This window comes from Charadrius vociferus, unplaced genomic scaffold, assembly GCF_000708025.1.
Source record: "Charadrius vociferus isolate BGI_N301 unplaced genomic scaffold, ASM70802v2 scaffold39, whole genome shotgun sequence".
Classification (NCBI taxonomy): domain Eukaryota; kingdom Metazoa; phylum Chordata; class Aves; order Charadriiformes; family Charadriidae; genus Charadrius; species Charadrius vociferus.
In genome coordinates, this window is record NW_009650188.1 from 6553343 (window position 1) to 6568518 (window position 15176).

General features: G+C 43.7%; 1 protein-coding gene across 1 annotated transcript; it reads left to right on the forward strand.

Annotated features, from left to right (window-relative positions):
• Nucleotides 1-3924: 3924 nt before the first annotated feature.
• Nucleotides 3925-14546, forward strand: NPL (N-acetylneuraminate pyruvate lyase (dihydrodipicolinate synthase)). Its single transcript, XM_009892869.1, is given in 11 exon segments — nucleotides 3925-3989; nucleotides 5599-5672; nucleotides 6794-6881; nucleotides 8034-8091; nucleotides 8182-8257; nucleotides 9508-9600; nucleotides 10440-10588; nucleotides 10782-10828; nucleotides 11628-11712; nucleotides 12863-12902; nucleotides 14308-14546. Coding segments are annotated over 11 exon segments (1014 nt in total).
• Nucleotides 14547-15176: the final 630 nt, after the last annotated feature.

Sequence of the window (15176 nt, forward strand, 5' to 3'; positions counted from 1 at the left end):
TGGAATGGAGGAGGAATACCACAAACCCAAAATCCTGAGATTATTATGTGAATACATGAAAAATGTGCTCCCAGAGCACACAACAATGGGGGATTGTTCTCGCTCCTGCAGGCACTGGGTGCTCTCAAAACGCACTCTAATGGAAGATCTGAAAGTGCACACTGAAGGCAGAGTGTTTTATTGCACCTGCTTTATGGATGGGGGTAGAAAACCCAAATTATTTTCCCCAGGAAGCAAACCAAGCCTACAGGAGAGCTGCAAGCTGCAGGCATTGGGGTGTATTCAAGAGAGACCTATTGATGTCTATTTAGTGGTCAGTCCATATGGCCTTTCATCGCCTCTTTTCTTCTGATTCTGCTAAATGTCAGCCACAAATCTGTGCAGGGCACTACCTCGTCTTAAGAGGTGCTGGGGGTCTGCTGATCAGATCTACTGGGAGAATATTTGCATTCCAGACCAGCTGCAGTTCTGGTGGGGCGGAGGAGGGTTGTGCTGTGCACAGCTGCCTTTCTGCCATGGGCCCCAGACCCTGCACTCCACGTGGTACACATCTGGTAAAACCACATGTCGGAGAAGGAAACAGGAGCCACATGGACTGCACGCGAGGAGTGGTTTTAGCTCCCCATGAGCCATTGTTTTCTGCTTGCTTGTCATAGCCTGACCTCCATTTGCCTTTGTCACACAGTGACATGGATCCTCCCAGCTCCCCACGCTGTGTGTCCCAAGCCAGGGCACTGCACTGGTGTTGGGAGTGCTTCCAGCACCACAGTGGAACAAGAAGTGGGCAGGAGATGAGGAAACTGGCAGCCAAAGCCTTTCTTGGTTGAATTCCTATGGTGTCCTGGAGCCCCCCCAACGTGAGCTGCACCCAGGTCACAGTGGTGTACATAGTGGGGCCAAAATGAACCAGATCTTCCCCTTAATTTCTCATTTCTATGTATCTTGTGGCTTTTGGTTTATGGCATGTATTTTCTATTCATACATTACATCTTTATATGTTATTGGTTTGGGTTTCTCTTACTGAAATTGTGATGATTTGTAAAAGAACTACAAATTGGAGGCACTGAGTAACAGGAGGTCCTCACCACAGTGGGCATCCATCAGAGACAATTATCTGCAGAGCTTGCAGCTAGATAACCATGGCAAGGAACAGAAAAGCTAAATTTCACCTCTACTCTGCAAAGGGGGAATAAGGCACAGAGATCAATGTATGGCTTATTTCTTCAATGCCACAACTTTTAAATTTCATGCTAAGTATAGATTTGAGAGGGTGCACATTTGTCACTTTAAAGAAATGCAGTGCACTTAAATGTAAGATGAGTTCATAGGATCATAGGATCGTTATGGCTGGAAAAGACCTTTAAGATCAGCAAGTCCAACTGTTATCTAGCTCTACCAGGCCCACTTCTAAACCATGTCCCTGAGCACCATATCTAGATGGCTTTTAAATATATCCAAGGATGGCAATTCAACCACTTCTCTGGGCAGCCTGTCCCAGTCTTTGATAACCCTTTCAGTGTAGAAGTTTTTCCTAATGTCTAACCTAAACCTCCCCTGGTGCAACTTGACGCCATTTCCTTTTGTCCTGTCAGTTGTAACTTGTTAGAAGAGACCGACGCCCACCTCTCTACAACCTCCTTTCAGGCAGTTGTAGAGAGCAATAAGGTCTCCCCTCAGCCTCCTTTTCTTCAGACTAAATAACCCCAAGTCCCTCAGCCGCTCCTCATAACTTCTCAAGACCCTTCACCAGCTTCGTTGCCCTTCTCTGGACCCTCTGCAGCCTCTCAATGTCCTTCTTATACTGCAGTGCACAAAACTGAACACAGTACTTGCGGTGCAGCCTCACCAGTGCTGAGTACAGTGGGACAATCACTTCTCTATCCCTGCTGGCTACGCTATTCCTGATACAGGCCAGGATGGTGTTGGCCTTCTTGGCCACCTGGGCACACTGCCGGCTCATGTTCAGCCGGCTGTCAGTCAACACCCCCAGGTCCTTTTCTGCTGGACACCTTTTCAGCCACTCCTCCCCAAGCCTGTAGTGTTGCATGGGGTTGTTGCAACCCAAGTGCAGGACTCGGCACTTGGCCTTGTTGAAGCTCATACTGTTGGCCTGAGCACATCAATCCAGCTTAGCCGGGTCCCTCTGAAGAGCCCTCCTACGTTCAAGCAGATCAACAGTCCCACCTAACTTGGTGTCATCTTCAAACTTACTGAGGGTGTTCTCAATCCCCTCGTTGAGATCATTAATAAAGATATTAAACAGGAGTTGGAATGATGCTGAATTTTTTGGGCATATGTGATTTTGTTTTACTATAACAATAATATTTTGGTGCTTACCCTTAAATTACTGAGCTGTAGTTTTGGGTTTCATCTCCAGTTGCACCTTTGTTTTTGTCTGGGAGCAGAGAAAAGATGAAATTTGACTAATTTGTTCAGGAAAAAATAATCTTTTATTCAGAGATGCTCTTTATCACAGTTCCCAGGCCTTCACAAGCTTTTGACATGTCCTCTGGTGCTTGTGCCCTTTACCACAAGGCAGTGTGGGTTTGCTTCTTCACGTACCACGACAAGCCTTTTGAAATCCTTCTTGTTCAATGGCACTGAACTGTAGAAAATGTGTTTTGATTTCTATTGCACCACACAGTGGATATGTCTCTCTCGCAGACAGCTCCAGGAGGGTGTTTTGATGCTGCTGATCGTAGCAGTAGCATGAACTTCTCTCTTGTGCAGCTCTGGAGTATGTGGGTAGACAACCTAAGGGGAGCTGAGCCTGAGTGGCTTCAGGCAAACACACTGCTAGTTTGCAGCCAGGCTTCCCTCGTTATTTTCAGCCATCAACAAAAAGATAGCCTCTTTTTTTCTACAGTGACTTCTGCCTGGGCAGAAACCCCTGCGGAAATTCACGGGGCTGTTAACCAAATGCTCCCAAATCTCCCGCCCCGATGCTCTGCAGTGCTGCCATCTGTCTCGGCTACGGTAGGTACCGTACCTCCAGCAAAGCCTGCGGTAGAGGCCGGCATCTCCTCAGACAAGCAGACTCTTATCTCTCCACCTTGTTAGTTATTTATTTGTACAAGATTTATTTTTTTTTTAACTTTTAAAAGTTTGCAAATAGCGATTAATAATCCCAAGAAGCCTTAGCTTGTAAACATGACTTGTAGAGTGTAGGTTACAGGGCGACTGCGGGGGTTACGGCTGTTTGAAGGGGACATCAAAGGAAGCCGGGGAGGAGGCGGAGGAGGGGTGATGGAGATGCTTTCAGCGCAGAGCTGTCAGGTGATGCCGGCTTCCTCCGCCCTTCGGGCCGGCGGCACTCCGCTCCTGCCGCCTCAGCGCTTTCCTGCATCCCGGCAGTTAAACGCGGGGTTTGGGTTAGGGTTAGGGTTAGGGTTAGGGTTTGGGTTAGGGTTAGGGTTAGGGTTAGGGTTAGGGTTAGGGTTAGGGTTAGGGTTAGGGTTAGGGTTAGGGTTAGGGTTAGGGTTAGGGTTAGGGTTAGGGGTAGGGTTAGGGGTAGGGGTAGGGGTAGGGGTCGGGGGGGATCAGCGTGAGGTTGCTTTTCTCGGAGGAAGGGGTTTTGAGCCCGGTTCTCTGAAAACTGTTCTGCTTTCCAGGCTGCCAGGCGTTACCAGGTATGTGCCAGACCACAACCCATGGGTGGGAAAGGAAAGGTGAAATAGAAAGTGTTTCTGAAATGTAAACTGCGCCCGGTGGTCCCAGTCCTGTCCTGGGATGGTGCTGGCTGCAATAAGCCATTCTTTTAACAACAAGAAGAAGACAATTCTTTCTAACCAAAAATAACACCCTTGCAAGGTCCACTTCTTCTGAACTTTGCCTGGCTAGTTTTGCTGTTAACAGAATTTAGTTGAAACTTCGCTTAAATAAAGATGGGAATCATGTTTATCTCTTTCTTTTCCAAAGAGCTCAATGACACCCGGAAAGAAGTTACAGGGTCTTGTAGCTGCTACAATCACTCCCATGACTCCTGATGGGTGAGTACGAGCCTGTATCACAACGTGGCTTGTCAGGGCTGCACTGCTCACTGTTACTGTAAAACCCTGTCTTCCTTCTTTCTTACTTGGAATGGAGCAGTTCTGGTTTTGTTTTCTTACATTGGATCTCTGATGGGATGGGGAAACTGCTAGGTTGGTCCCGCTGTCACTAGGGTGGGTTCCCTTTGCCTCTGTGTGCTCCTGTTGCCCAGCAAGTGCTGTAGGTCTGGGTCTGGAGAGTTTAGATCAGTCTCCTATCTCTTTTTCTGTTGCTTTTGTAGGTGCAAATTAAATCATAGTAAGGTTATATACATAAAGTATTGCAGTATTTTCCCATTTGTTAAGGCAGATCACAGTCCTAGTTAAAAAGAGCTCTTGAGAGCTAGAAAATTGTCAAAATCTGATGTCCTTTTAGACTTTTCTTTACCCTAGCTAATTCATGTGTATATGTGCGCATGGAATTAGTCTAAACCAGAAGAAAATACTGCAAGGACTGCACAATTCTGAAAATAACAGCAAATCAGAAGTTGAAATTGGGCCTTCCTCAAAGCAGTGATGGTAAACAGATGTCCTCCCTACTGCATTTTGATGTTGCAAGACACAGTTGTTTGGAGTTAGCAAAAGACCCTGAGTTTCTCTGATGGTGGATGTGTCAAGATCTGTACGTGTTTTTGAGGGAGACAGTGGAGATTCGCTAGTACAGTCCTCTGAAAGTGATCCTTTACTTTTTAAAACTGCTGTCAAGCACAGTACTGTCTCAGGGAGCTCATTTGCATTGTAGTTACTGCTTCATTTCTTGCTTTAAAGGAAACTTATTTCCAGTTTAGTTTTTTAATTACTGCTCAAATTTATTGCAACATGGTATCTGCAGAGTGATCTGGGCCCGCTGCTTGGCACGCCTGGCCCTTGTAAGATATGTTCTGGGAAAGCAGCTGTGAAATCTTGGAGGATGTGTGAACCCAGTCAAGGTCCCGGAATTGACTTCCAGACTATAGGTTGGTCTGTACGTTTGACAAACAAAAATAATGGTGAAATATTATACATCGATAAACAAAATTGGTTTGTGCTGCAGAGAAGATAAACCTAGAATTCAATTTCCCCTGTTTGTCAGGGAAGTGTGTTGCTTTCCTCATCCTTTAATAAGAGAGAGAGGTCAAAGTCACATCCAGCAGGTGCCATTTCACGGTCTGTGTCCAGCAGTTATAAGTATAGTTTAACTATTTGCCAGCACTTGCACAAATATCTTTGTGCTTACAAAGAGGACTTCTGTTTCCCTCAACAGTCAAAAAGGTTCGAGTGCCTCTTGTTCTCTCATATCTCCCCCCAAAAGTCCTTTGCTGTGATGAGCCTGCAGTAATTACCAATTGAGATAAAAGGTTGGAACAGTGAACTACTTGTCAGGGAGAAACTGGAAGAAAGAACTCAGAACTGAACTGTTACCTGAAATGTTAAATGCGTGTTTTAAACACATACCATACCTTGGGGTAATTTGTGTGTGTACAAATGCAAGGCTTCAAAAATACCTGTCTTTTTTTTTGGTTTCTCTAAGTTTGATATCTGTGGGTGGAGACTTAGGCTCCTAAGGTTGCTGTGGTTCCTTTCATTTCAGACAGATTAACCCTTCAGTGATTCGTCAATATGTGGATTATCTGGTAAGCGAGCAGAACGTGAAGAACGTTTTTGGTAAGTGTTTTTTTTGACAGAAATTGTGTCACACCCCTTTTGCCTGGATGGCAACCCTACGATATCTTGTCTGATAAGAGCTGTAGTGGGAGGGACGGTGGATGTGGGATCATCCTAGATATTTATATTCACCAGTAAAGAGTGTAAGTGATACTTAGGGCATCTGTGGGATTTCTGTGGGAGATGAAATAAGCATTGCCTTCATACAGTGACATTTCCAGAGATGAATGGATGTTGCTGTCTTGGCAGAGAAGACTCAACTGAATGATTCTCCCCTTTGGCTGGGCAAGATACAATCATCTGATTAAAAAACATGAGCTCAGGAGTTCAGGGAATTCAATAGGCTCATCGAAGCCAAACAGGCTTCTTTAGGAGACCTGTAGTGCACTGGGTGGTACCAAGGTGGTCACTGCTCCCATCTTTCTCCGTTCTGCCTCTGTCTCAGGGACTGCTGCGGAGGCAGCAGGGATGACTGGATGGAGAATACAGCATCTGCTAAACCACTTTTGTTCACATAGTTAAGTAAACTGAAGTCAGTGATAAGATTTAGGTTTGAAACGTATGTGGAAAGATTGCCAAGATGAAAAGCAGAGTGTGGCAGTGACTTCAGCTGTCCCAGTTTAATCTGTTGTCACTGAACATGCTGACATCTCATTGTTTTCCAGGGGTGCTTTAGCCTAGGTAGGACATACGGTTCCACTTATGACAGAGACACTGAATTTCAGGTCAGGCTGTTTCCCTGGGGTGGATGATAGGCAATCACTCTGCCTGGCTAGCTGGGCACTTTATGCACTTGTCATAGCCTGATTCACTGCTGGGAGAAGGAGGTAGTGTCTGCTGGGGAGGAGGTGCTGGGGGGGCACTTTTCCAGTTTCAGCAGCGGATTCTGCCTCCTTCTTCCCAAAGCTTCTGATCCCAAAAGACCCAGGTTTCCAACACAAGCATTTAGTGATGATGGCACTGCAATCCCCATGCAGATGCTGGTGCAGACCATTGCTATCTTAAAATGAGTTGAGGGATAAATATTTCTGTTTAACATCAAAAGTGTCAGTTCTTGTCTTCAGTAAAACCAATGCAAGTAGTCCAGGCCTCAGCAAGTGTGTTGTGTTGTGTTAAAACAGTGAATGGCACTACAGGAGAAGGACTGTCCCTTAGCATCCAGGAGAGGAAGCAGTTGGCGGAAGAATGGGTGTGCCAAGGAAAAGACAAGTGAGTAGCTGAGAGGGAACAGGGGATTCCAGATCTGGTGTTATGGTATAGGCATACCTGATTGCAAAGCCAAATTTGCTGATGACTTTTTTTTTTTTTGAGTATTTTGTTGGTGGTCTTTGTTCCCCAGCTCTTTTATCATAGAAGTCTGTTTTTGTCACTGCCAGTTAGCTGGTGTCCATTTCTGCTGCTTAGAGAGCTTGTAAGAGTCCTTCTCTTTGGTACACTGAGAGATAGGGGGACAAAAAAGAGCTGTGCCTTTTTTTTTTTGCTCAGTAAAGAAGTTATTTGATTGATTGTTCAGTAAAGAGCAATCTGCCTATTAATGCCCTGTGAGCATTTCTGAGCCTTTTAATTTATGCAGTGATGTGGTATGGAGGATGCTGAGGTGTAAAGTGTTTAACTGCTTCCCTAAAGGTGCAAAATCAGTGGCAGAAAAAGGAATTCAACCCAGATCTGCAGCCGTGTATCCAATTGTAGCTCCATTCTCCATCTATTGTACCTGTCATAGTCTTGTATCACTCACCACTGCTGCCTTCTTAGTTCCTATGTCAGAGGAGTGGAGAGGAGGAGATGTTTTGGGTGAGAAGGATAGTGATCAGAAATAAACTGGTGTGAAGGCTCACAGTCTGTATGGATATAAAGGAGAAACATAGAAATGGGACTGACTGGCTGGAATCTGGGAGATTCCCTTGGCAGGGGCAGATAAGCAGTCAAAGATGCTGCTGTGAGGTTGAACTCTTCTGGTAGTTCTGCACAGAAATAGGTTTAGAAAGCAAAGATTGCTTTGATATCCTTTCCTTTTCCCAGCTTCCCCTTAAATCCCTAATGTCTTAATTTTAACTTCCTAATAAAATGCTAAGATTTAACCCTCCTGACAGCCTTGGAAATACGACAGCACAGAATCACACATGACTCATATTTGCAAAATGTGTTTTCTTTTTTCCACCACCAGCTGCTTGCCACTGTCAGCATTTTCCCCGTGTGTCTGTTTGTCAGGTCAACACAGGTTCAAATCCTTTGTTGGTTTAATCTAGCTCAGTGAAGTTCTTGTTCTGTGGCTCCCTGGTCTGAATTGAGTCATTTTGGCAGACTGGTATTTTTCACCATCACTGAAACCTCCCCAGACCTTCTGAATTTGTTTTTGTGCAGATTGGATCATGTGATCATTCATGTGGGAGCACTGAGTCTGCCAGAGTGCCAAGAACTGGTGTGTATATGATATGATTCCTTTTCACTATGTGTGTAATAAATGTAAAACAAATTTACCTTCCGGTACTTTCCATTCTCTCTTTTACAGGCAAGACATGCAGCAGCCATAGGTGCTAGTGGTATTGCTGTAATAGCCCCTTTCTTCTTCAAACCCACAAACAAAGGTGAGTAGATGTGATTGCCAAACCTGCTGAGACCTTTTATATTGCCCTCCAAACCTTTATCATAGATAAAGGACTAATGCCATCTTCTTTCTTTGGAAAATATTCTGGTGATAATGTTTGTGCACCTGTCGTGTCTGGTGCCATGCAAAACCTAGAAGCATTTTTTAAAGATGGGAGATAACAGAATTCTCCCAGTAAGAAGTGGGAAGGATGTCTTTTGGGATGTATTTTGTTAGCCTCTTGTAAAAAGAAGAGTTGCTTATGGAAAGAGTAGTTAATTAGTCTGTCTTCTGAATAGATAGTATGGAGTTCAGGCTTGATCTGGACCATGCTAGGAAGCAGTTGTTTCCATGCTGACCCTTGCTGGACACTGACCAAGTTGATAAACAGCTGACACACAGGTGTGCCTTTTGTTATTGAGGTGATCAGGTTTGGTTCTGTGCATCTAAGGTTACCTCAGAATGTATAAATTGAGTTTTTTGCTTTTAATGCCATGAACCTAACATAAAAGAACCACATGAAGTGGAGGTTTGTAACAGAAATGTTAAAAGTTGTCTGAATTATGAATGGAAATGTTCATATGAAAGCACCAGAAGAAACCAGAGTGGATTGCCAGAATGGCTGGTATTGACAGCCAAGGACACAATCAGTGGCAGTGAAACTGGTAAGTGCAGAGGAACAGCACAAAGATCAGCAGAAGACCTTCGCTGGTGGTAGCAGGATGGCAGTGAGGTTTCAGCACACTGCTTTTCCTGCTATGCCAACATGAACACTGCCTAAGATTTATGAAGGATGCGGTGAATAAGATTCTCAGGAAGAACGTCATCCATAATAACTCTTTGATTCCTAAAATGGTACAAAAAAGTTGTCCAAAAATGTGAATGTAAACTGGATCCCTTGTCCTCTGTGTTGCACGCAAGTGATGCTGGTGATACCACAAGACTACCACACAGGTCTTGTAGTTTGCATGTGTGAGAGCATGCATGAGTTATATCTGTAAGAGAATGAGTGTGAGTTATTGAAATCAGTTTGGTTTAAAATAAATATCATCTTTGCCTTTGCCGAGATCTTCCACTGAGTTTTGTTACATTTAATTTTTATCATGTGTGCAGGTTTTTATATGATTCGCTGTGTATTGTATGCAAGCTGTAGATGGCCTCTCTACAGACCCTGGCTGCTGTGAATCTCAACTGTCTTTCAGTACGGATAGTCTCCTTCTCTTATGGGGGTACTTGCTTGTTTTCTTCCAGATGAGCTGATTGCTTTCTTACAGAAGGTTGCGTCTGAAGCCCCTGCGGTTCCATTTTATTACTATCACATTCCTCCTCTGACGGGCGTGAAGAGTAAGTACTACTTAGCCAGCTCTCCCTGAGCCCATAGGCTCATACCAACCTGCGTAATCCCAGTGGCTGGTGCAATGAGTCTACCAGTACACCAGTAGTATATGGCCTCTGCCCCTATCACATGCAAGCTGTAATGGAAAGGATCCTTTCCGAAAATGGAAGGTGAATCCAAGACTGGAAAATAAGTTGAATTCCTTTTCATTGGAAAAACGTCACAGCTTAGGAGTACTGAACAACTGGGACAGAGGAGGTGATGCTGATCATGGCTTTGCAATTAGTGTGGACCAGGATCGGTAATTGCCTTGGATAACTATAGTTGAATCCTGATTTTTTGCAAGATAGTGACCACCATCTCACTTCACGTACGCTGACTGCATTGTCATGTTTGCCAGTAAATCACAATGAAAATCAGTGTGTAAATCACAGTAAATCACATGTGAAATCACAGTGCTTCTGAAGTCATATTATTTAGCAGAGGAATGAAGAACAGAATACAGATCTTTGGTTATTTGCTCTAGACAGCAGGTTAAGTGGTGTTTCTGGATGTATGAATTTATATTTATCTTTAAATATGTTACTGCCAGTTCATTCCTAAATTTTCACTTACCCAGGGTTTTTCCCTTCTGAACTGGTAAAAGGAATCCTTCAAAGAGGATGGAAAGATGTCTTTTGTATAACTCTGGGAAATAAGTGGTTGTTATAGAGCTATGTAGTTTACTAGGGTTAGACCAAAAGTGAACAACTTGTAAAATGGTAAGTCTCCCTCTTGGGGACAAGGCAGGGAAATCTCCCAGAACTAGGGCATGTTTCTTCATATGAGAGATTGCTGTTCTGCACAGTTCGTGTTGAAGAGTTGCTGGATGGAATAAAAGAGTGGATCCCCACCTTCCAGGGAGTGAAGTTCAGTGACACGGACCTCTTGGACCTTGCACAGTGTATAAACAAGAATGAGAGAGAACAGTTTGCATTTCTTTATGGCGTGGATGAGGTAAGAGGCTCTGCTGAAAAATTAGTTCTTCTATGGCATTCTCTTGCTTCAGCCTTGGGGAAAAAAGAAACCCTGGAAATTCAGTGCTAGGTAGTTTTGCTGCTCCCTCCCACCACCCTTTTTTTTTTTTCTTTATTTTGCTATGTGAATTAAAAATGTGTGTGTTTTTTTTTCTCCCCCCACCCCAAACTAGCAACTGTTGAGTGCACTGGCAATAGGGGCAAATGGAGCAGTTGGAAGGTCAGTATGGCTTGGACTCCTTCCCCTCGACACACTCACTGTATTGTATCTTCCACTGTCTACACAGTGTTTCTCTATCTTCTGTCACCGCAGTGAACGATTTTGCAGGGTAGGGCTGTACAGCAGCAAGCAGACAGATAAGCTAGCTCCAGTGCTAGCGATGGGACAGTCGTATAACCTGGGATCTCGGATTATTTTCGTCTGGGTGATTATTGCTGCAGTCCGTAAGCTGACCCAAAGGTTTCAACATATTTCTTTATCCTCACCGCAACTTTTTGAAGTAGGGAATCACTTTTATCTTTGTTATATGAGTAAGGAACCAAAACCCAGAGAGGTTAAAATAATTAGTTCACATTAGAAGTCTGTGAGGAAAAGGGCTCTGCTGAGTTTAATTTCTGATTTGTCTTCTGCCCGTCATACCAAGCTCCTTAGATGAATTACTGTGTGATACCTGTGTTCTTATGTAGATGATCCATTAAATGAACAAGCAACTGGAAAATTAAGTGATTGATTTTCTCTATTGCCTAGTTGTGTCTTTCTATTTTTAATTTTGAGAAGCGGTTCTATTTGGAAAGTACTGGGAAGAGAAGTATGCTCTCTGAACTCTTCTGTATGGCTTGGCATACTTCAGATGATTGACAGTATAAACCACACATCGATTGCATGAATCTCTATCATAATAATGGCATTCTTATAATGTCAACAGCAAAAGCCTTTGGCTGCTTCTTTTATTTCAGTGGTTCTAAGCTCCTCCTTTGCATTTACCAATTCTCTTTTTGGTTTGGGTTTTTTTTGGCAGTACATACAACTATTTGGGCCAAAAAACCAATCTGATGTTGCAAGCCTTTGCAAAGTCAGACCTTGCGCTAGCACGGAAGTATCAGGTATAGTATGTCTTCACTGTCCCCACTAGGAGAAGCCTTCTTTCTCCTCTAGCTTTACTGGGGCTGTTTTCCATGTGGTTTTGCCATCCATACCCTGAGATAGCTTTATGAAATCAAACTCCTTTCAGCTCCACCCCCCCTGCTTGTTACTCATCTCTCCTCACCTTTTTGACCAGTCTTTGCTAACTTTTAACCAAGACCTACCTTATTGAGCCTTCAACTCTCTAATCTCATCTGTGCGGAGTGAGCAATGGCCTGCCCTTTTTCCTTGAAGAAGCCCACAATAGCCAAGCCCCGTGACTAGGAATATTCTGGGGATACCTTATGTGATGTAGGGCAGAAAGTTGTCCCAAATTAGCTCTGTCTTGCCCTCTCATGGTCTTGGACAGCTTGAAGATTTGTGAGGAGTTCTGACCAATCAGTATACAATCTATACCAAATGTTTTTGTGGGGCATTTAAGGTATCCTTCTTTTGCCTTAAAACAGAAGTGACTGCAGGATGAAAGTCTGAAAGATGATCTGCCCTGGGAAATCTCTTCACTATCATAGAATCATAGAATACCAGGTTATAAGGGACCTCGGGGATCATCTGTTCCAACCTGTCTTGGCAAAAGCACAGTCTAGAGAAGATGGCCCAGCACCCTGTCCAGCTGAGTCTTAAAAGTGTCCAATGTTGGGGAATCCACCACTTCCCTGGCGAGATTATGGCTGATTGTTCTCATCATGAAAAATTGTACTTTTTTGTCTAATTGGAATCTCCCCTGGAGTAAGTTCTACCCATTACCCCTCATCTTTTCCATGTGACTCCTTGTAAAAAGGGAGTATCCGCTAGACAGTGGATATTGAGATTTGTAAACCTGGTACAATTTGTGAGTCCAATATGAGACTTATCAGTGTTCTCACACTGCTTGCAGCGAGGGACAGCTTGAACGTGAGTGACAGACTGAGAGGGAGTAATGGTTTTCTTAGATCCATCCCTCCCCTATTCCAAAGGAATTCAATTAGTATTTCCCATATACTGGCCGGGTGGCCAAGGGCTTTTCCCAAAGCTGTGCAACGACTGTATAAGATGTATATACCATAATAGCTCTAGATGCTTTTACAGCTGAAAATTTGAAGGAGTTAATAAACTACTGTCTGTCTTTTCTAGTTTCTCACTGGGGAATTTCTTAACTTTGTCATCAAACTAGGTAAGTCCTACACTGCCTGTTTCCTTGGTTATATCTAAAAATGCAGACTTGGTGCTCCAGAAACTCTCATGTTACTGTACCCTCAGAACTTCCTTCCTGAAAGATTTTGCAGTGAAAAAATGTCACATCTGCTGTTTCCCGAGTTAGTAGCAGCTAGGAGTTCAACAAAGGAAGCTGACCAAACATCCCCAACAGATTTCACTCTCACTTCCTTCCTTCTCCTGTGAAATCTCACAGCTTTAAAGCTGTGACTCTGTGACTTACCCTTCTACTTATGCTGACTCTTTCTGTGGGTTGTTTTTTGTTTTTTGTTTTTTTTTTTATTGTTGTGTCACCGAAAGCCCATTTCTAGCTTCATTTCTAGAGAGTAATTTTTCTGCAATGGTGGTGCTCCAGTGGAAAATAGCTCTTATACTTGTCTCTCCTGCCTTGCTGTAATTTAAGAGCAAGTCTGTTCAAGGCTGTACAAGGCCAAAGCATTTTAAAATTGAATGATTTTTAGAAAGAAAACCAAGTTTTAATGTAAAAAGCAATTAAACCCAACCAAGTCAGAGTAGTGTAAGGAGACTGAATCGGACATTTCATGGTTTTCACTTAATGAAGAGAACTGTTCACTGTGTTTTTGCTATACATATACAAACCCCCATGAACGTAGCTGAGCTTTAGTGCTTGGGTTAAAAGTCAGAGGAAATGCATTATTATTTAGCCTTACAGATAAGGAGCCAAACACGAATTTCCAGAGGTACATAAGGAGACTTGAGCTATGGACATAGAGGCCTCCTGCAGTTTCCCATGGTGGTTTAAGCTGGAACCCAATGTCATTGTCACACGCCAGCAGGATGTGACTACTTCCAGGGCTTGGCTTTATGTGAGTTTGCATTGGGGAATAGCTATGAGGCTGCAAACATCAGGTTGCGTTGATGACGAATTGGCTGCGATAGCTCAGCCTGCCAGTGAAGGTTAAGTTTGAAGTGGCCTGATTTTTGCTTGGTTTACCTATGGAGGACTCGCACTGTCTTTTTTGTTGTCTGGGCTGCATGGCAGTACATTTTGGCAAGGAGAAAAGAATAAACATACGGCCCTGGTTCTCTATAAAACCGACACAGTAGTTTGTACAATGCATGTCTAAGAAAATATTCTGCTCGGTATCTTCAGCAGGGAAACAATAAGGGTGTAATATATAAATAAATAAAGTAGGCATAATCTTTACTGTAATGTCTTTCCTGTCTGCAAGTATGATCATCTCTTCGTAGTTACACTGTTCTCACTTCTGAGACGTGCTTAAAGCCTGGTTTATGCTGGATTACACAGGAACTCTGTGCTGCTGCTTTTTTGGACACCTGTATAGAGACTGCTTTAAGCAAAATGATCTGTAAATGACCTGATTTTGCTTTTGTCTACCCAGGTTTTGGTGTTGCACAGACTAAAGCTGTAATGACTTTTGTTTCCGGCATTCCCATGGGACCTCCACGACTTCCGCTTGTTGATGCCACTGAGGAGTTTATCGTCGAGGCCAAAGCCAAGCTGGATAGCATTGTGTGGCCTGATGGCGATTGATGTTCACTTCCATGTCGATCTGGAAGTGGAGACTCCTTTTCTGGGATTCACTGTCACTTGGCACACTCCTCACGTGATGGACTGTGATTTCTTTCAGGGAACTGGCAATGTGCCTGAGCCCCTTCCTGTTAGGGCTGGCTTCGTTGGTGCACATGTAGCCACCTTTTTGTGTATCTTTACTCAGCTCCCCTGGAGCTCTGCACATCCCAGGACTAGCTGGTATCTCTTAATGAAAAATTAAAAAAGCAATTTTTCCCCAGTTGAAGGATCCTGACTCCTTTTACCTAGAAAGGAGGAAGATCTGTCTCCACCCTCCCTCCAGCTAGATCATGTTTTGTCCTCTCCCTTCCTAAGCATCTCCAGCACTACGGTGTGTTTTTAAACATTGGTATGACACTGTCTGGTTGCTCAGACTGTTATTTTACTGTTTGTCACAAAGCCATTGGGACACTGACTAGGTATGTAAAATCCCGTCTAATCTCATTGTCTTTGTACAACCTTTGTTTAATGCAAAATTTAAACAAACTTTTGCAACAGAAAGCTTTCGGCTCCCTAATGAGCAGATACTTCTCCATCTTTTTTCTTACGACAAAAAGAGAGCCCGAATTGAGCTGTACATCTCTGTATTGCAAAGCAGAATACTGTCTTACATGTTAGTCACCCACTGTCACACTGAAGGGTGCTCTTTTGCACCCTGGACTGACCCCTCTCCACCAG